Source organism: Micropterus dolomieu, linkage group LG06, assembly GCF_021292245.1.
Source record: "Micropterus dolomieu isolate WLL.071019.BEF.003 ecotype Adirondacks linkage group LG06, ASM2129224v1, whole genome shotgun sequence".
NCBI classification, from domain to species: Eukaryota; Metazoa; Chordata; class Actinopteri; order Centrarchiformes; family Centrarchidae; genus Micropterus; species Micropterus dolomieu.
In genome coordinates, this window is record NC_060155.1 from 2,911,798 (window position 1) to 2,932,200 (window position 20,403).

The 20,403-nt window shown below is 39.3% G+C and overlaps 3 protein-coding genes across 3 annotated transcripts in view; 1 reads left to right on the plus strand and 2 right to left on the minus strand.

Annotated features, from left to right (window-relative positions):
* LOC123972128 (solute carrier organic anion transporter family member 5A1-like) overlaps positions 1-3,947 on the plus strand; it is a 56,234-nt gene extending 52,287 nt beyond the window's left edge. Inside the window, exon 10 of the mRNA XM_046051394.1 lies at positions 3,667-3,947. Coding sequence (XP_045907350.1) covers positions 3,667-3,695 — 29 coding nt within the window. The 3' untranslated portion in view covers positions 3,696-3,947. The remainder of the gene's footprint in view (positions 1-3,666) is intronic.
* Positions 399-17,136, minus strand: stard3nl (STARD3 N-terminal like). The gene is made up of 9 exons (XM_046051395.1): positions 16,979-17,136; positions 12,932-13,274; positions 8,325-8,402; positions 8,164-8,241; positions 7,134-7,187; positions 4,292-4,409; positions 3,038-3,136; positions 1,406-1,473; positions 399-1,328 (listed from the first exon to the last, which is right to left on the minus strand). Exons 2-8 carry the CDS (start codon positions 13,133-13,135, stop codon positions 1,409-1,411), a joined length of 696 nt encoding a protein of 231 aa, XP_045907351.1. The 5' UTR covers positions 13,136-13,274; positions 16,979-17,136; the 3' UTR covers positions 399-1,328; positions 1,406-1,408.
* Positions 17,137-18,761: 1,625 nt separating this feature from the next.
* The window catches only part of LOC123972419 (E3 ubiquitin/ISG15 ligase TRIM25-like), a 16,759-nt gene continuing 15,117 nt past the window's right edge, over positions 18,762-20,403 (minus strand). Inside the window, exon 6 of the mRNA XM_046051922.1 lies at positions 18,762-20,394. Within this exon, the coding sequence (XP_045907878.1) occupies positions 19,207-20,394 (1,188 nt within the window). The 3' untranslated portion in view covers positions 18,762-19,206. The remainder of the gene's footprint in view (positions 20,395-20,403) is intronic.

Genomic DNA, 20,403 nt, shown 5'->3' on the forward strand with positions numbered 1-20,403 from the left:
ATTACGTCTATTTTATACCAAGTCTGACAACTGCAAATCGCAAACATTTCATCTTTGTTAGCATTTTCCATGTAAAAGTTCAACCAGTATTTTTAAAACTCTCCATATTGAGTAATATATCGTTAATCGATATATCGTTTCTAGAGCACAATGTAAGCTAATCCATAAGATGTGTTCATGTGACAAAGTAATTTTTATGCCAAGTGTACTGTCATATTTGCATTTGACACAGAAAAACAAACCAAATTATAACTTAAAAAAGCTTCTATTTATGTATATTTTTAGCTTAAAGATTAATTTTGATATGAGTAAAGTGGGAGAAAAGCTTATTTGACTGGCGTCTCGCCTTTAGGAAAACGATCAACAGCTGAATTAAATATAAATAAATAACAAACGCACAATATTTCATATTTTAATGATTCTATTTTACACACAAGGTTTTTCATAAAAACAAAACCACTCTGCTTGCAAGGCATGCATGAAGATATGTACATGTCACAATGAGCTCCAGCAGCAGCTTTTTAGAGTAGATTAAGTTCATACAGTGCAGCCCAAACTTCATGTTTAAATCCTGTAGATTTATGGCTCATTTTGTTTTAAAGTAAAATAATACTTCACTCTGGTTTTTTTGGAAGCAAACAGTATTCTTTAAATAATGATACTGCAAAATTGTTCCAATGTTTCGTACAAGGTTGTTTCACTGGTTTTCAAAGACCAGGAAGTAGTAGAACACATTTCTAAGAACCCATAGAAAGACAGTGAATTGTAAATATTCCGCCTCGTTTGTTATAAACATCATCCATAAGCTCAATACTGGTCGAAAAGAAATCCTTCTTTTCTATAGTCTGGAGATAAATAGAGCTTATTTTCCGTTACAGTGACTTCAAACCCAGGCATGTGAAAATGATCAAATGAATAGTAAACAGGTTGTTGGAAATATATATAATAATAATTATGGTCTGATACTGAAAATCCAGCTCAAATTTAATTGAATTTTTATTCAATCAAATTTGTCTCACACACAATGTGCAATCTTTTGTATAAATACCCATTAATATGAATTCTCGTCAAAGGTGCAGAGTTCCTTAAATGTGTGTGTCTGGGGTCCTTATAATAACCACGAGTCATGGAGCTGAAATTGCTTTTTAAGCTGCACTTTTCCAGCCCAGGTGTTCATGCAGAAGGCTAATATCAGAAACAGAGGAGCATTTGTGGGTATGAATATACAAAGAATTCTTTGAGGCAAATAAAAACTAAAATGGCAGAATGTGTAAGGCAGAATTTTCCCTCAGTAGCACAAAAGGAGACTTCCAGAAGTAGAAGAGATCCTGAGGAGAACAAAAAACGAAGGTCAGGATACTGATACCGCATTGCGCAGGAATATACATGACATGGTACTGCATACCTGTTAGGTCACCTGCTGAATGAGCCCTTTTTCTGGATCATGTTTATCATCCAGGTCCTCGTCAGAGTCTGAACACAAGTGAGAAACAAATTAGTATGGCGATAAATAAGCCCATTCAAAAACAGTTTGACATTTTTGAAAATACACTTAATTATTAAAGGTTCAGTGTGTAAGATTTAGTGGCATCTAGTGGCGATGGTTGTGAATTGCAACACTATTCCTTCTACCACTGCCCCCTAACCTTTCAAAGAGGGTAGGACAGCTACGGTGTCTGACAGCACAAAAGGTGTCTCTTCTGAGACAGCAGAGAGTGGCCAGTCAAGAAATGAGGTTTCTTAGGGTATATTTATTAAGAAATTATATTCACTTAATTATTCAGTAAAACCATGTTATTGTGACTTGGCCACTGACCAATAACATGGAAAATGTAAGCCAAGAGTGTGAAACACTGTCACCGTTTCTGCACCACAGTCCATTATAAACCACACATTAGATAAAGTTTATACAAACATTGACTAAGGAAACACATTCTTTCTCTCTGATTATGGACCCTTGCCAAAACTGCCAGCAAACAATATCTGGCTCGCTGCCAGATTATGGTGCTTTAATAGCGGCAAAAATTATAAATAAATACTTTGATGGCGGTGCTGAAATAGATCTCAGTCATGACAGCAACAGTCACTCACATAATCACTTCCTCTTTAGTGGTTTTGCCTACAAAATAAAAGGGCAAGAAAGTTTGTTTAATGCAATCTTTTATTTGAAGTTGAACCTTGCTTTTACTTTAAAAAATTCTGAACGACATTAAAAGAGTCTGCAGCTGCTTGACACCTCTGAAAGAGCCGTCAGAAAACGTGATTCACCTAAATGTCCTCTGCCTGCAGATACTGGGGAAATGTAAAAGCGTCTGTAGGTTAATGGACGTGGATTAAACACAAACAAAAACTGTGCAACAAATGCTGTGATCTGAGAAACATTCGCTGCAGAATTCATTTGTTGCAGAGAAGAAAAAAAAACAAAACACTGCCCTAAGGTGGGTTTGAACCCTCAACCTGCACCTTACCAACTGAGCTAACCGATCAACATGCTGAAACAAGGTAATATTAAGTCTTATATTCTCATCCACTATCTAATGGTTGAAAATATTGCTCCAGTACAAAACTTATTTGCAGACCCCTGCTCTATATTATTACTACTACTTCTAAAAGTACGTATTCAACATAGTGAACATCTGCACTGCCTGAATTCTACCAGAAGTAGAACAAGAAGAACGTGGTGACTAAACGCGTTCTGTAGCGCAGTTTGTCCGTTTTCAGCTACTGTAGAAACATGACGATGCAACATGGCGACATCCATGGCAGGGGGTGCCTGCGGTTATGTGCATATAAATGGCAACATAATGGGTTATTACGGTCTTTATACACCACTGAAAACATAGTTATGGATATTATATTGCATTCCTGTCGATAGATCCTCAGAAATATTATACACTGAACCTTTAAGATGGAGACCGCTCCCATTTTTGTGTGTGAAGAAAGGAGCTAGAGCCAAGTGATGCTTAGCTTAGCATAAAGAAAATGTTGGGGTAAGTGCGAGATATTTTGGAGTTAATGTCAGTATGAGTCAACAGACCTGCCAATGACTCTGGTGGAGAGTAGAACTGCCCGTCAGATAAAGGACCCGGACCCAGGAGAGGGGCTCGATCTGTGGCTGGCATGGTGGACAGATATCCTGAAACACAAAGAGGAGGATACATGAAGGACACAACTGTAACAGAAAGATTACACACTACATTGTCAGTATTTTCGATACACTGATTTATTTGTAGCAGCCCGGTACAACATCAATCACCACATAGAGATTTTCCTTTTTTACTAGTTAAAATGGGTAAAATCTTATTTCTTTGTAGAGAGGCGTACAGCACATGGATTTGCTCAGCCCCTCCTTGCACAGACGGACCAGTCTGTCAATCACCCCTCCTCTGAGCTGGGCCATCAAGGTTAGCACGCTAGTCAATACTGACACCTCGTGCAAGTGGATAACGGCAATGAAAATCTTACTCTGACGCTGAATGCTTGCTCCCTCAATCCAGATGAATAATGGAAAAAAGACTCAAAAGGGCTCATCCTGAGGAAGCGCAAGGACAGTCTGCATCAGCGGTATTAGCAAAACAGCATAAACTTCCGAAGACACACATGAGAAAGCAGAACAGTCCGACCAGAGTGATTAACTATCAATTCATTTGTTTGGAATATTTCCAGGTTTCAGCCAGTGCTGCTGGGGCAGCTGAAGCAGCAAGAGATGGCCAGGAAGGAACATCTATAGCTAATTGAGAGAGAGATATAGGAGAGGAGGAGGACAGCAGCCAACAGCTGCAGTGGGAGAGCAGCTAGGGCAGAAGCAGGGCTTCTATGTCTATTCCTCACTCTATTTATTTATTTATTTATTTAGTTATTTGTTTGACACAATGTAAAGCAATTTATCTGTGGCCTATATACTGTATTGTTCAATTATTTGTTACTTGATACTTAAAGCATTTATAGCGGAGCACCTTATATATGGTATTATTTAAGATTAATTTATTATTTTAAAGAAAGCCTGGGTTCTGTAGTACTGGATTTTCTTAATACTACATCTGTACCTTTACTTTAAGTTGTATTTTGAATGCATGACTTACGTATTGTTACTATTACTCATGTAAAGAATCAAAATACTTCTTCCACAACTGAATAGAGGCTATACTATTGGTGGTTATATTAGTCGCAGTTCCAGAATATTAACAGTAACATTAGTAGTACTGCAGAGGCATCAGTACAAGTATTAACAGTATTAATAACAGTGGATATCGCATTACCAGAGAGAAGAAGCTGTGCGCATGTTACTCACTGTTTTCGTCTTCGGTCTCCTGAGGAAGAACTTTAAAGTCGAGCAGCCACGTTTCGATCCAGGCCAACACGAAGGAGATGATGGGCAGCAGGTACCCGAAGGCCCCCTGAGACAGCAGCTGCACACGAAGAGGAATACCTTTAGTTTTCAGCACACAGACTGTGGTACCTTCTATCTAAATATTTAATTCTACACAGACACTTTTAAACTAAGCTGCAAAATAAAAACATACGAGCACGGCTTTCACATTTAGGAAGATGAGATTAGCAGAAATCTTTATTACACCAAATAAAAGACATATTTCATGTTTCATACCCTTTGAACAAATGTGTTACCAGAAAGTTATTCAGAAAAAACAATAAAAAACCCTCAAAATTCACAAAAAAATCCTATTAGACGTATTTCTGATTTGGCCAGGGGGAGAACTTACAATACCAATCACAGATATAAAGCACATGGATGGAAATCTATTATATTTAACATTATTATTAGTATTAGTATTATAATAAACAACAATGTGTTTTACATGGAAGTGAAGAAGTGAAGTAGTCCAATAAGATAAAGTTTTAAAAGATATTTAAAAATACATGGGGGTGAAAAACACAGAATGTAAATGCTATTTAAGAACACTTTCTCTGTTCAAAATCATGTTTGTGAGCAATTCACAACATCAGGGGCAGCAATGAAGTATCAAGCTGATAAAAAACATGTTTTATTGGTTTATCTTTGAGCTGTTACTGGGTAGAGGCTGACGTGGGACTGGATTTTCACCTGTCCCAATCCCATGACAAATACCAAACCCTGTCCTGTGCCAATCCTGGAAGAATGACCCCCATCCTGTTCCTGATATAAAAAAAAAAGTGATTCTTGGCCCGTCAAATCGCAAGGGGTGCAATATATATTTTAAGGGGTCATTCTGCTTTTTGGCTTTTCCCTCTCCTTTATTGAGTTGTATCTCTTTTTTGTGCATGTAACAGGTTTGTAAAGTGAAAAAGGCTTGTGTGGCACGCCCTCACTAACACTGGTAGAGTAACACACTGAGCTGCAGCACACACAGTGACAAGATGTCTGCCTGCTACCTCCCCTCACCCCCACCCTCCCTACAGAACGTAAGACACCAGTGCACAGTTAAAACGTTACATATGAAAGATAAATTTGTTACAAACCACTGACATGTCTCGCTCCAGTCTAGGTTGCAAAGCTGGTTCAGGTTGTTCTGCCTTTCTGGATCATGTAGGGATGAACCACAGCCACAGTTAATGGCTGAAACAGCTTTGCTTCGGATCACACTACCCTGCTTCTGATTGGCTAGTAGTCCTTAAATAAGAACTTGCAGGTGCAACGCCCAACAAAAGATCAAATAGAAGTGAGATGCTTCATTCAGTAGCTAAAATAGAGCATTCAAAACTCAAGAAAAGAGTGGCTGCAGCAATGTGCAGTATGATATATGGTGTTTTTTTTGTAAACCATTTAAACCCATTAATTCCTAAATATAATTATGAACCTTAAAGTGAGCCAATGACCTCTTTCAAGACAAATGTGTCAAAATGCCATTTTAAATAAAATTTTGTAGTACTACAAAGATGTCCTGGCCCACACATCAGATTCTACATACTTAACCCTTAAGTTCCTGGGGACATTTTGTGCCATTCCGTTTTTTATTTTCAAGCCATTTTGGCTGTGTTGAATGTATATAGCTCGAATTTGCCAGAGGATATTCTTTTTAAAGAAATTTTCAAATTGTCATCTCAGTTCCTTAAATTAGCTTAAAATAGCTAAGCTACGCAAAAACCGACACATTCGTCCCTTAGGCCAAAAACTGCCCCATTGAAAACGCCTTTTTTGATCCCGCATTTATCCTAACCTAAACTGATGCATTCCTTTATGTTAATATTTCATTTTGCTCTACTAGCTTTCAATTTTTATATCTGTCCACCAGTTTGTGCTACTTTTTTCCCCTTTTACAGCATGCAGCAAAATTTCACACTTTTTAACTGTTTTCTGCGAGGGAGTCTTGCCCCTGAAATGATGTGTGTGTCATATTGATTTTGGATAATGGTGTCTGTGTGTGTGCACGTGTGTGTGCACGTGTGTGTCCAACTTCATCTTCAAAGTCTTTTCTCTTTGAAGGCCACACTCTGCATTATGAAATAATTCAGGAATGAAAACGATGAGCAGCGAGAACCAAAACAAAATTGGGACATTGTTTTGTTCTCATTGAGGTTGTTTATGCAGGTGCACTGCAGCCATGGTTAAACACTCACTGCCCATTTTATTAGGTACACCTTGCTAGTTGGAGACCCTTTTGCCTGCAGAACTGCCTTAGGCCTAGTCCACACGGACGCGGGTATTTTTATAACCGGAGTTTTCCGTCTGTTTCAAAAAAAAAAAATCTGTCTACATGAAAATGCAAAAACACGCTATCAAGCGCTGCCAAGAGCATGCCAAACCACCAGGAGGCAATATAACCCTAACCGTAAAACCATGTTGGCCAATCAGAGCCTAATAATATCGTAAACAAAGCAGGCAGTGGTGCAGAATCTGACATCAAACACAGCAGATAACGGACAGCACACAGGAGAATCTGGAAATGATCATATATCATTATAAGCTAAGATTATGACCTTTGATCTGCCACTGCAGAAAAATAAAATCAAAAATTTTTTTTTGGGAAGGAGCCATTTTTTGTCATGAGGGACAAATACGTTATTTTTTTAAGGAACAGTGAATGGTAGTTCTGAAAACGAGCAGCGGGTTGAGTAATGAGTCAGCAGCCAGCCAGCAGACGACCTCTTTATCTCTGAGCAGAAACACTGAAATGTGTCTTTTTACATTCTCTTACCTTTGATAAAATGACTTTAATAATCAAGAAAGCACAGCTGACTGCAGTGGTGATCTGTGCAAAGAGAGGAGACACTGATTAGAGACACTCCAACTGCACAGGTGGTCATCACATGTAAGTATGTGATCACAAATCAATATTCTTTTCTACCTGAACAGAGGGGACAGTTATAGTCCGTCATTGTTTCAGATCCACAATTCATTATTTTCTGCCAAACTCTGAGTTAACATCATCCATCCATCCATGAGCTATAACTTGAATTTCTCAAAATAAACTAGAATATGGTTTGAGCTTATTTCTAATAACTCCGTGAACATTGCACATCTAAGATTAAACACTAGGTGTTGCTGTCATCCTGAGCAAAATACTTGACCAGCAAAGACGGATTACTAGTCATCCTTTTGCTCAGTGGATTAAACGAGGAACCCAAAAGACAGAAGAGTGAATGCTGAAAATGAAAGATTTTGGCCTGTGACTTCTTTCATCATTTAGTGCGATTACAGTATGTTTAACATCATTTGTTACTGTATTATTTCAGATACTTTTTAATTCCACTTTTATCTGGTATTTTATAGTCTTTGTAAAGCACTACATAAAAAATGTCATTGTATGAATGATTGCAATGCCTAAAGCCGTTTTCACACTGCAATATTTTCCGGGAGTATTGCTCACCGCGCTGTATGAAACGTACGGAGCTGGAAAGGGGGGTCCGATTTGATCTGCTTCTAAGCCGGGAATGTTGGTAGTAACAGAGGCAGAACGATGTTTGTGTGAACAGCCACAGCCAACATGCTGGTGTTGTTGTTACACGTAACTGTATTTGGTTCTGGTTGGTATATATTCTATTTAGGATTCTTGACCTGCAATACTTGCTTTACCTTTATAATATTTTTTTTACCTACCATGGTTATTGTTATGCACCAAACTACCAAAACAAATTCCTTGTAAAGTGTGAGTGTTTTCACTCGACAGCACCCTCTGCTGAAAAACTGTCACATTACAGTATAGAAGAAAAAAAAAAAAAACCTACTGCGACGGCCCACCAGTGACGAAGCTTGCAGACGGCGTAGGCCAGGATGAGAGTGGCAAACCTGAAAACAGCCAGGATCTGAGGGAAGAAGGAAGAATAAAGTTGATCAATTAAATATGGACTTTCTGTACACAAACAGTGGGAAAAATGTAAGAACTTACAAAAATGTCGAAGAAGGAGATGTGGTAGTCGTAGTTCAAGACTTCTTCCTTCAGCTGCTTCTGAATGCCGCCGTTCACCTGTCAAACACAAGCTACCGATCAAAATCTAAATCTAAAAAAACTGAATCTCTCCTCTGAAAATGTTAACTCTCAGTTTATCATTTTATTAACTCTTGAACTAGTTATTATTTCCAGCAAGAGCAGGTAATGCTATTTGTACTATTCTTTCATTTTATTAGCTCATGTAGGTCTTACAGCAGGAGAGAGGGCTATAAAACACAGCAAACTTTGGATGTCAAAAATAGATGCATAAGGAACTGAAAATGCAAACCAAAGGTCGTGCACAACTGGATCTGGTTTATTTAGCTGCTTCATCAGCTAAGTAAGTATGAGTGGAATGAAATGTTTGGCAGGAAGTGGAAGTGGTTGAAACTAAACTTGACTCTGAATTTCCAGGTCCAGCAATTATCTGTTGTGTGTTTATGAAGTCTTTATTTTTAGTCTGATTCTTATAAAAAAGGGATTTCATTATCATTCTACAGTTACTTAGGCCACAGTGTCGCCCCACAGAGATTAATAAGTCATATGCTCGTGCTTTCTGCCCTCAGTACTTTCATAGCCGTGTTTCCACACAGCAGACTGACAAAGTGAGGACGCAGCTCTCACTAAAATCCAGTGCTTCAGGTGTGCCAATATACTATTAGGTGTCAAAGATTTGAGAAAATGCAAATCATAATTTCTAAGATCCCAAAGAGATGTCTTCAGATTTCTTCTTTTGTCTGATCTTTTTAGCCTGAAACCCAAATATGTTCAGCCAGAAACGTTTGGCATTTATAAACTGATTAACAAATTAGTTGCACATCAGTTTACAGTTAAACAACTAAACAATTAATTGACCACTCACTTTAGACAGACATTCATGGTTCCCACAGGATGAATCCAAATTATTTTTGTGATCCCCTGACTTTTCCTCCAGTACCACCAGCAAGCTGACATTTTTGGTTCAGAATGAAATATCTCAACAACTACTTTATAGATTGCCATAAAATGTGCAACAAACATTCACGTTCCCCCGACAGGATGAATTATAATGACGCTGGTGATTCTCTTACTTTTCTTCTAGAGCCATCATGAGGTCAAAATGTCCTAAATACTTTGGTTTGTACCTGCAAAAGTAATGCCATTTCCATCAGCCTGAGTTGTACTGTGTCTTTCCTGCTGATTAGCAAATGTTAGCATGCAAATACTTTAAACTGGGAAGGTGAACATGGTAATCACTATACCAACATCAGCATGTTAGCATAAAGCTCAAAGCTCCACTGTGCCTATCAGAGATGTCTCGAGCTGATCCGGCATATTTTAAAGGATTGGTATCGGCTAAATACAGCAGCTCAGGACGCAATTAAGTCCTTTCTTTATTGTACTGTGTTCATATTGCAAAGCTGCTCTCCTTCCCCACAGCCTGCAGAGTGAAAGAGTGCATTTGATGGAAAAAGCTCCACTCTGTAACACCACTGTAGCGTTTTTGCAGTTCCCACAACTCCAACAGAGTGAGACATCTTCTGTCTAGATGATCACAGCACGTCTATTTCAGGAGTCACATCTCCCAGTTATCCAGTGATTCATATATCAATAATTTAGGCTTATCAACTTCATCGTTTTGAACCAGGACGTTCAGTGGTGCACGGAGCCCGTGAAAAATAACGTGTGCCAAAGTGATGTAGCTAGAACAATTGTTATCTCAATGAGCCAAATACATATTTAATTAACATTGCGCACCTTCTGCTGCTATGGCAACATAAGATTGTGTCAAGGAACAAATGCATTCCTCAAGGAGCTACTGTACACTCTAAGTCTTGTTAAATTAACATGAAGTAAATACAGCAGTACGTGTAAACAAATGAACCAACGTAAGACTGGTGATGTCGCAATCTATTTTGTCCAGGACATGTCAATTCCTATTGCCATCCCTCGAGTGCCAACTAGTGGATATGGTAGTTGAATAACTCAATAACTTGTTGTCTCATGCTGGATTGGAATTTGTTGCACTGTTTTCAAAGCCTGACTGTGCGTGGTCAGACTCAGAACAGAGTAACATATCAACCAAACTGCTCACATTTACTGTCACAGCTAGCGAGGAAGCTAGGCCAATTTCCCAAAAGGAGGGGAACCCTTGAACACACCCGAGTTCCAGTTAAACAGGTTTACAGACACAAAAGCGATCAAGAAGTTTAGCGCTGTGAATGTGTTGCAGATTTACTCTTCAAAGTGAGTCACCAGAATGTCCTTCAAAATATAGTTACATAAAAAAAAAAAATGTATGCGTGTTTTTCAGTGTACACACATCGACATTTGACCTTAAAGCTGTTTCTGTGTGTATAGCTGTAGCTATGTTAGTTATATACACTGAACAAAGTTATAATCGCAACACTTTTGTTTTTGACTGCATTCAAAGATCAAAGACTTATTTTTCTCAAATATTGTTCACAAATTAGGGATGCACCAAAATGAAAATTCTTGGCTGAAACCAAATATAATAAAATAAATTGCTGATTACAGAACAAGTACATTCACATTTTTCCATTTATTTTGCCTTTTTTACCATTGCATAAATGAAATAGTCAAAATGTGCTTTTTACGCCGTTGCTGATCAGACAGCATGGGTATTACACAGGTGTGCCTTAGGCTGGCCACAATAAAAGGCCACTCGAAAATGTGCAGAATTTCCATCAAACAGCACAATGCTGCAGATGTAGCAAGTTTTGAGGGAGTGTGCAATTGGCATGCTGACTGCAGGAATGTCCACAAGAGCTGTTGCCCGTGAATTGAATGTTCATTTCTCTACCATAAGCCGTCTCCAAAAGCGTTTCAGAGGATTTGTCAGTACATCCAACCGGCCTCACAACCACAGATCACATGTAAACCACACCAGCCCAGGACCTCCACATCTTGAGACCAGCCACCCAGACAGCTGCTGCAACAATCACTTTGCATAACCAAAGAATTTCTTAAACAAACTGTCAGGAACTGTCTGAGGGAAGCTCATCTGCATACTTGTCGTCCTCATCGGGGTCTCAACCTGACTGCAACTTTAGGCTGAACAGCCAAGAGGAGTGGACCAACATTCCAGAGGCCACAATCAACAACTTGCTCAACTCTATGTGAAGGAGATGTGTTGCACTGAGACCCCCCCGTTTCTGTTTATAGTGTGTATATTTGTGTTCTCTAGCCGGTGTCTGATTTTACTATTGTTATTGTATTATTATTGTATGAGCAAGCACATCGTCAGCAATGTACAATCCAAAATCAAATTCCTCATATGTGTACACAAACCTGCCGAATAAAACTGATTCTTACTCTGATTCATGATGAATGGGGGGCAAAAAGTGTTGCGTTTATAATTTTGTTCAGTGTATGAGGGTGACTATCTGATAAATTGCTGCATAACATACAATAAGTCTAAAGGTTAGCTGAATTCATCACCAGACACCTGTGACTATAGGTAAAAATGTTCATGTTTGTTTAATGTCTGTGCTTTGTTTAACACAAATGTGTCAACTCTGTGGCCAAGACAAGTCAAATTAAAATCTTCCCTCGGCCTAATTAGAAATAAAACTCCTGGTAACAAACCAGCCTGAAATGTTGGGCTTCTGCACTGTATAATGATTATTAATATAATGTGCACACAAAATAAAAAGAAATGTTTCTAATACTTCAAGGACTAAAAGAAAGAAACTGTGACAGGATGCTACGCTGGCTAATTAGCACATTTGCAGCAAAATCACAAAGGACCATAAAGTTAAATCAACACCTCTCATGTGTATTAATTAACTTGTATACAAAACACTAAGTTTTCTTTTTCTTAAAATTAAATGTTCTGTGCCTTTTGTTTTTAGCCATGCTAGCAGTGTTGCTTTAGGGATTGCAATATTGGTCGATCGGCCCAACTGCTGTGAAATTTGGTTCGGATTTTACATCCATGATTGCCACACAATGAATCCTACTGACTTTGGTGATCCCCTTACTTCTCATCTAGCATCACCAGGTCAAAATTTCTCCAGTACAAAGGTTTATGAACTAATGACATTCTCAGCTGTACTTTGTGCTAATTGGCTATTGTAACATGCTAACCTAAAATGCTGAATGCTAGTAAACACTAATCAGCATGTTAGCATTTAGCTCAAAGCACTGATGTGCCAAAGTACATCCTCACATAGCCTAGCCGTTAGCATGAATGCAGGCTCAGAGTGTTCCTTTATGTTTGTCAGTTTTGATAACAGCTGTTTGATGAATGACAAGATGAAGGGGAGAGTCAGGGAACCAGGGTTACACATCCACTAGTTTCACTGCTAAATGGTGTTTTTCACCTGTTGTAATTGGTGTTGGATTTAATGTTTGGATACAGGAAAAGAATATTTTGCTTTTTTCTCCATTTCCCCAACAAACCTGAATGTTGCTGTTTCACACAAAGAACAATTTTTAATCTCATTTCTACACCGATCTCTAATTAGATATCTAAACAGGAATTAAAAGTTTCATCTCCCCCAGAAAACTCTCTGAGCCAGGCGTTCTGACGCACATCCACAACACAAACAGACATGTCTTACATTGAGCTCTATGATCCAGAGCAAGGTGATGAACAAGAGGTCAAATGTGACGAACAGGCAGAAGGTCCTCCTCACATCCGAGATGCACTTCTTCCCCCCGGCTTCGTACGACTCCACCCTTGCAGAGAGGGGCGTCGTGTTGGCAGACCACCCTCCCCTGCCAGTCAGCCGTGAATCGGCGCTGCTGCTGCATCGACTGTCCATCGCCGGCCACGCCCCCTGAGCAGGGCCAGCTCCGTCCACTGGTCAACAGAAGGTGGACTCAGAGGAGGCGGGTCATTGGAGCAGGAAGCCAGGCCGGTTTAGCGGATGTGGACTCACACTGTGGAGGTGAACGTCATCACTGCAGGGAGGAGGAGGATTTCAGAATGATTTCTGCTGCCACGTTAAAGCTAAACTATGCTTTTTTTTATTTCACCATGAATCAAATGACTATATGTATCAGTCACTGCTGGTGATGAGTTATATTCAGTTAGCCTCATCCGTTTGGGGAGTTTTGGGTGCAATCCAGTATGCATGCTACCAAACTATTCAGGCAGAAGATTTAGTATGTCCGAATGTATGCACACTGCATGTAACAGTATGTACTTTGTTATGACAGCTGCAGTGCTAGATAAAAAATACAAAGTATGAGATTAGGAATGCAATTTGAAGGCCTTTTCAGAAAGGAAGCGATTGACACACCTAGTAATTAATTTTCAAAGAGGCAAGCGGAAGTTAAGGATGGTGCGGGCAATCAGACAAACAGATCCTGTGAAACTGTTACGGTCGTGCTCGTCTCACACACGCCCGCCTGCCGCCGGAGTGGAATTATGTTGAACTTTTTTCTAAGCGGAATGTCGCTCTCCGTCTGAAATGGCCTTTAGTCTTTCAGCTCATTGTTTTGGCTGGTTAACTTTACTGTTTTGGTTTACCCATCAGACTCGTTTCGAGCAGCTGCTTCTCTTATCGGCAAAAAAATAATCTGATAAACCTACTGTTCACAGCCCAGCATCAATCTGCAGATAAGACGAGTTAGAGACTAGCTGAAATCTCAGATAACTCAAACACTATACAAATGAAACCAAAACCATCTGCATGAGGGGAAACAATATACTGCAATATTTACACCAAATTCACTACCTCCTCAAGTATGTGGACACCTGAATGTTACACCTATACATCAGTCCAGCACCATGTTCATGAATGTGCTGCTCTCTCAGCCTCCTCTCTGTAGGGTCCCATACAGAGCAGCAGTGAGCTCCAACGCAGATGTTTTCATTTTGCGGTGTTAACTGTAAAACAACACATTTGAAATTCTTCATTTATTCTCCTTTCTCACAAGACTGTTGTGTATTTAAAACTACTGTTGCTGACCAAGACAACGGTGTTTCAACATAGCTCTCTTACAGTTGTCATTAATGGTTTAGGAAGTGAAACTAATTATTTTGCACCGACTTCCAATCACTTTTGGTTTCTCACTAAAAACAGAATGCCCATGTGATTCAAGCAGTTTGGTTCCAGCTGATTTTCTCTCTGCCTCATTACAGCTGGTTGTGTGGTTGCAAGTGCAAAGCAATTCTTATATATAACACTTAGTCTCAGCATTCCTTTTTTTTTTTTTTTTTAAAAACACAAAATGCATCTGTTTAAGATTAAATGATTGAAGTAATTGCAAAACCGCCGTTAGAAGCTGCTCATAAAAATATATAAAAAGGCACAAAGCTAAAATTTAAAGTAATTCTCGAAACAGAAAATTTGAATTGCAGCTTTATCACAACACCTAAGCTTAGAGCTGCATTTTGTAAATCATCATCAAATGATTCTAAGGTTTATTATTAGACAGGCCAATGTGATCAATTGGAAAAGAGCAATTTCATTTGAAAAGGAAACATACTGTAACTCCAAGTCAGGTCATGTACTGTAGTTTCCCCTGAAGCTAAAACTCCCCCAGCTTCCTCATCACATGCCAGAGAGCACACAAGCTTTAAAGTTGAAATATAGTGCATCCGGAAAGTATTCACAGCACTTCACTTTCTCCACATTTTGTTATGCTACAACCTTTCATTATTTTCCTTAAAATTCTACAAACAATGTGGTGGAGCGCTGCAGAGATGGTGGTTCTTCTGGAAGGTTTTCCTCTCTCCACAGAGACACGCTGGAGTTCTGTCAGAGTGACCATCGGGTTCTTTGTCACCTCCCTGTCTAAGGCCCTTCTACCCCAATCGCTCGGTTTGGCCAGGCGGCCAACTCTAGCAGGAGTCCTTCCATTTACGGATGATGGGAGGCCTCTGTGCTAATTGGGACCTTCAATGCTGCAGGAATTTTTCTGTACCCAAACCCAGATTGAGGATATATTGTATTGTCATCTTTCATTACTGGTGAGAGCAGCAGTGATTAGTCTATTAATCAAAGAAAGAACTACGGCATTTTGATAGTCAATTAATCATTTCAGCCATTTTTACAGAAAAATGCCAAACATCTGCTGGTTCCAGGATTTGTTGCTTTCCTCTGTCATATATGTGATATCATAGTAAATTAAATACCTTTCGGTTGTGGACTGTTGATTTGTTTGTTGTTGAATTTAAAGACTGTGATGGACATTTTTTACTTTTTTTGGGATCAAACAATAAATCAATTCATTTAGAACAGAACAGGACAATTAATCAGTAACGAAAAAAAAGCATTAGTTGCTGTCAAGAGAAGAGATGCCAAATCTAGCAGACCGTTGAGTACCAAAACTGGGTTCGTCATCAGGTGCAGAGGAAACTTAGAAACAGCACAGGTTGTCTGGAGTGTAGACCACAGACAGTATAAAGCATGAGCTGACACATTTGCACCGAGACAGATCAGAAACATGAATAGTGTTATGAGGTGCTGTGGTTGGCTGTTAACTGGAAGGTCGGCGGTTCGATCCCCAGGCTGCATGTCAAGTGTCCTGTAAAGTGAATCTGGATACCGAATTGCCCCAATGTGTGAATGTTAGTTTCTGTTTGTGAATGTAAAACTGCTTTGAGAAGACTAGAAAGCCCTAACCCTACATACAGGGAAGCTGAATTCACAGGTTACTAATGTTCCATAAATGCTACACCCCAACATTGAAACCAGACACTAGAGCTGCATTAGTTAAAGACTTGTCAACTATTAAATTAATCACCAATTACTCATTTTGAGTAATAACGATTGCATAAAAGTGAATAATTACATAATTAAAAAGACAAATGTCCAATTTTTCTGATTTCAACTTCTTCTGTGTTTACATTTTCTGATTGTGACAAAACGAGACATTTGAGGACCTCATCTTTGGGAAACACTGATCAACATTTACCATTTTCTCCCCCAAACAACTAATCAATTAATCGTGAAAACGATTGACAGATTATTTGACAATGAAAATAATCGTTAGTTGCAGCCCTAGAAGACTCAAAACTGGGACACTTTAGTGTGTATGTACCAGTTAACTCCAGTGCAAAGTCTAAGTTATGTATGTATGCATACTGTCTGGCTCTCAAGGCCCGATATACTGCCAAATCCCAAAAATCTAGATGCTCTAAAAAATCTTGTTCAGAGGGGTGCGCAGTGCTGGCTGACCCTCCTCTGCAGCTCTGAAACCATATCAATCCACCTAATGTTAAAGCTAAATGCCACAGTGGGTGAGCTCGCTGTAAACAACAGCTGCACTGGAAGAGGCTTTCCCTGCAGCACTTTGGCAACTTGAAATTACTGCACACAAACTGCAGCAGGAAACGCCAAGTGCAACATTGGAGCGGAACAAACATTGATTTCCTGGGAAGGAAAGAAGGCCAACAACAACCATGGTACCGCTGGAGATTCCTTAGCGAACGCCTGAGCAGCTTAGCCCAGCGTACAAGCAAACAGCGAACAGAAAAACATCAAATAAGCCGAAACTAATAATCATGGTGCAGCTGTAACGCCACCCAAGGATGCCATAATATTAAAACAGAGGTGTTCACCAACAGCGTTCAGCCTGTTTGACAACTAGCAAGCTAGTTAGCATGAAGTAATGTATTAAACGCGGCTTATAAAAGTCTCCAACGTGGTTCTTACCCTTAAAACTCGCTACTTCAGGCGTTTTAATTTTCTGAATCAACCCTCGGAAGGTTTCAATCGGCAGGTTTCAACCTCAACGTAGCAGACAAGTCATCTGTTTCCCCTTCGTCTGCTCGGACAGGATGGAGGTAGCCTGGATATGATAAAACTGAAGCGGAGGATTCTGGGATATGAAGTCTGTAGCGACGGCTTTCAGCTTTTGGCTGGCGTGGCGGTTCCCCCTGGCGGCCATGTTGGAGATGACCATCTTTTAGAGCATTTTCGTCTTTTTTATTACATTTACATTTTGAAAGATTTTATTAATAATATAATGAATGTGAAACGTTTTAAAGTACCAGTAAAAAATACACCAGATCATTTATCAATCATTTACATAATTTCATACATTAATCATTATTCTTAAATTTGCAAACACCCTGTTATCATACTTTTGAGTTTAGGCTCCTTAGTTAAAATGAAGGGAAATCTTAATGCTACAACATACAATGATATTAGATAGACAATGCGTGTTTTGTCCCAGTGGTGTAGAAGTATACCACACAGTGAATTTTATGCTAAGTAAAAGTATGTATAATCAGGAAAATGTACTCAAGTAAGTACTGGGCATGTATTAAAAGTACGTTATGCAGTTAAATGTCCCCTGTGGCTACTATTATTCATCATTAGATTATTATTCCTCACGCAGCCATGTAGAAGGGAGATTTAATTGCTGCAGTTGTTGAGGTAGAGCTCATTTTATATCGGACTACAGCTAATGATTATTTTCATTATGGATTCATCTGCTGATTATTTTCTCCATTAATCAATTATGGATTTGTTTGTTAAAAATTCTGAAAATAGTGAGAATACTGTCACAATTACCCAGAGCCCACAATGCTTGTTTTTAACCGACAGTTCAAACCTCCATATTATTACGGATACTTCAAAATTATTTATAATTATTAAAGTAGTTAAAAGGAAAAATTACTTTTTCTTTTCTGTCAATCGACTATATTAACCAACTAATTGTTTCAGCTGTACTTGGTAGTTTAATACATAACAATCCATCTTAATGTAAAAAATGTGCACCAGCTCCATAAAGAAATGTTTCTCCCAGGTTGGTGTGGAAGAGATGGACTGGCCTGCACAAAACCTGACCTTTGCCTTTTTAGACCAGGAATTTTGGCTTCTCACAGAATTCGTAACATGAGCTGAGCTTGCATGTTCGCATCAAATCAGTTTTTAAACTTTTCTTTTTGTTATAGGAATTTACCCTTGTTGGCATAAGTTGTCCGACCTGAGGTTTACCTGTGCACCATGTCATATTTGTTGTCTGTTACCTATTTCTCGAGCACACTGCAATGTTTGAAGAAGCGTGGTGTGACATGTGCTGATCTTTGATGTGCTTGCATGTGTCAGAGTATCTTGGGCCATAGCAACTTCACACGCCTTCATGAACGTCCTGTGAATGTCTTGGATTTATTAAGGAATGCAATGATATTTCCTCACACTTGATAAAAACTACAGTGCCCAGATGTTTTAGGAAATTAAATTAAATTAAAACTTAAAGTATGTACTTGTGAGGTGTTTTTAAGTCTCGAGTAGAAACCAGAAATTGATCAGATCAGAAGATCAGAAATTGAGAGACACACATTGATGGTATTTCAGTCACATATGGGTGTAATGTTTGGGTCTCCACATACTTTACACCATATCATGTTCTGTATATGAGTGATAATGTCATGAGTGTGTCAGGGTGTAAAAACTCCGTTCCTTACTTGATCAAATGAAATCTTCCACATTGCTCACACCTGTATTTATTCACAAATGTGCCAAACGTTTTTTTTGCCCATGAAAACATTACTACATGTTTGTGTTTTAATCACTTAAGTAAAACTCTAATATTGGTTATGATGCTAATATCAGCAGAGTTTCCGGAATTAAAAACAAAATTGATAAATCATAATTGTTCATGGTCTCCAAGTAATGATTACTATCATCCACACAATTATCACAGTAATCAGCTCTAAAATGTAACATAACGGTTGCTTTCGTTAGAGGCATATGCAATAGAAGAGAAACAACATACAAGTACAATCATCAAATACGCAGAGGATGGATAATGATGCTGGATGAATCTGAAAGCTCTAATTTCTCTGTGACAAAGCTGTTTTAGTGGCTGTACTGCCAGAGACTGACAGTATAAAAACAGAATTTAAACAACTGAACAGAACTTAAATGACTGTCTATTTGAGCTTACAAAACTCAACAGTGTCTTCATAACAACGAAAACTTAGTCCAGCATAGAGAGGCTGGGTGAATGTGGTCTGGACTCTGTGGAGGAGAGTCATGGTTTCAGAGACGCTGTAGAAGGACAGAATACCTGCTCTGTGATCCAGGTACACTCCTACTGTGGAGGACTGATGATCTGAAACAAGAGACTTGACATTGCTGTACAAAAAATGATAACTGTCATAGTCAAAATCTAATGCCCAAGATTTGTCATTGAGTCCAAATATACACTCATCCGACCACCCTGCTCTCCTGATATTTTTGTATGCGACTGCTACACAAACTCTCCCTCTCCACTCCACCTCCCAGTAACAACGTCCACTCAAACTCTCTCTACTCAGGACCTGAGAACATTTGATGAATCTGTCTGGATGATGAGAATACCACTGTTCTTCTCTCATTAATGTTGCCTTTCTGTTCCCCTCAGATAATAACAGCTGTGTGTGTGCTGTGTTTGGGTCCAGTGTGATTTCATGTGAATATTTTAAGAACTCAGCTCTGGTCTTGGGCTCTGGTTGTGGATCTGACATCAGATCAACATCCACTTCAGTCAATGTCAGTGAGATGTTTGTCCATTTCTCACTCAGAGCGTCCTGTAGTTTATCTCTGACTTCTGACACAGCCGCTGTCACATCCTCAAAGTAGCGCAGAGGACAGATGTTGATGCTGGATGAGTCTGTAGATTCACTGAGTGCTGACACTGAGGGGTAGTTGTGTAGAAACTGGTTGTGATCCTCTGTGTGTGAGAGCTGCTTCAGCTCAGCGTCTTTCCTCTTCAGCTCAGTGATCTCCTGCTCCAGCTTCTCCTGAAGCTCTTTGACTCGACTCACTTCAGTTTCCTGCTGGGATCTGACCTGCTGCTTCACATCAGAGCGTCTTTTCTCCATGAGACGGATCAGCTCGGTGAAGATCTTCTCACTGTCCTCCACTGCTTTATCAGCAGAGCCATTGATAGCCTCCACCTCCTGCTGAAGCACCTTCACATCTTTCTCTCTGTCCTGGATTCTCTGCTGGATGTTTTGTCGACTCACCTCGAGCTGTCTCTGCCTCTCAGTCCTTTCTGCTGCAGCTGAGAACATCTTCATCACCTCATCATGACGAGAGCAGATGTTCTCCTGGAGCTTCTTGAGGGGCTCCACCAGCTTGTGTTT

Coding starts and splice junctions, on each gene's coding strand:
- stard3nl (XM_046051395.1), bottom strand. CDS start 13,135: ATGGACAGTCGATGCAGCAGCAGCGCCGATTCACGGCTGACTGGCAGG. Junction 4,410..7,133: donor TTAAAGTCATTTTATCAAAG/GTAAGAGAATGT, acceptor CTTCGTGTGCAG/CTGCTGTCTCAGGGGGCCTT. Junction 3,137..4,291: donor GGAGACCGAAGACGAAAACA/GTGAGTAACATG, acceptor TTTGTGTTTCAG/GATATCTGTCCACCATGCCA.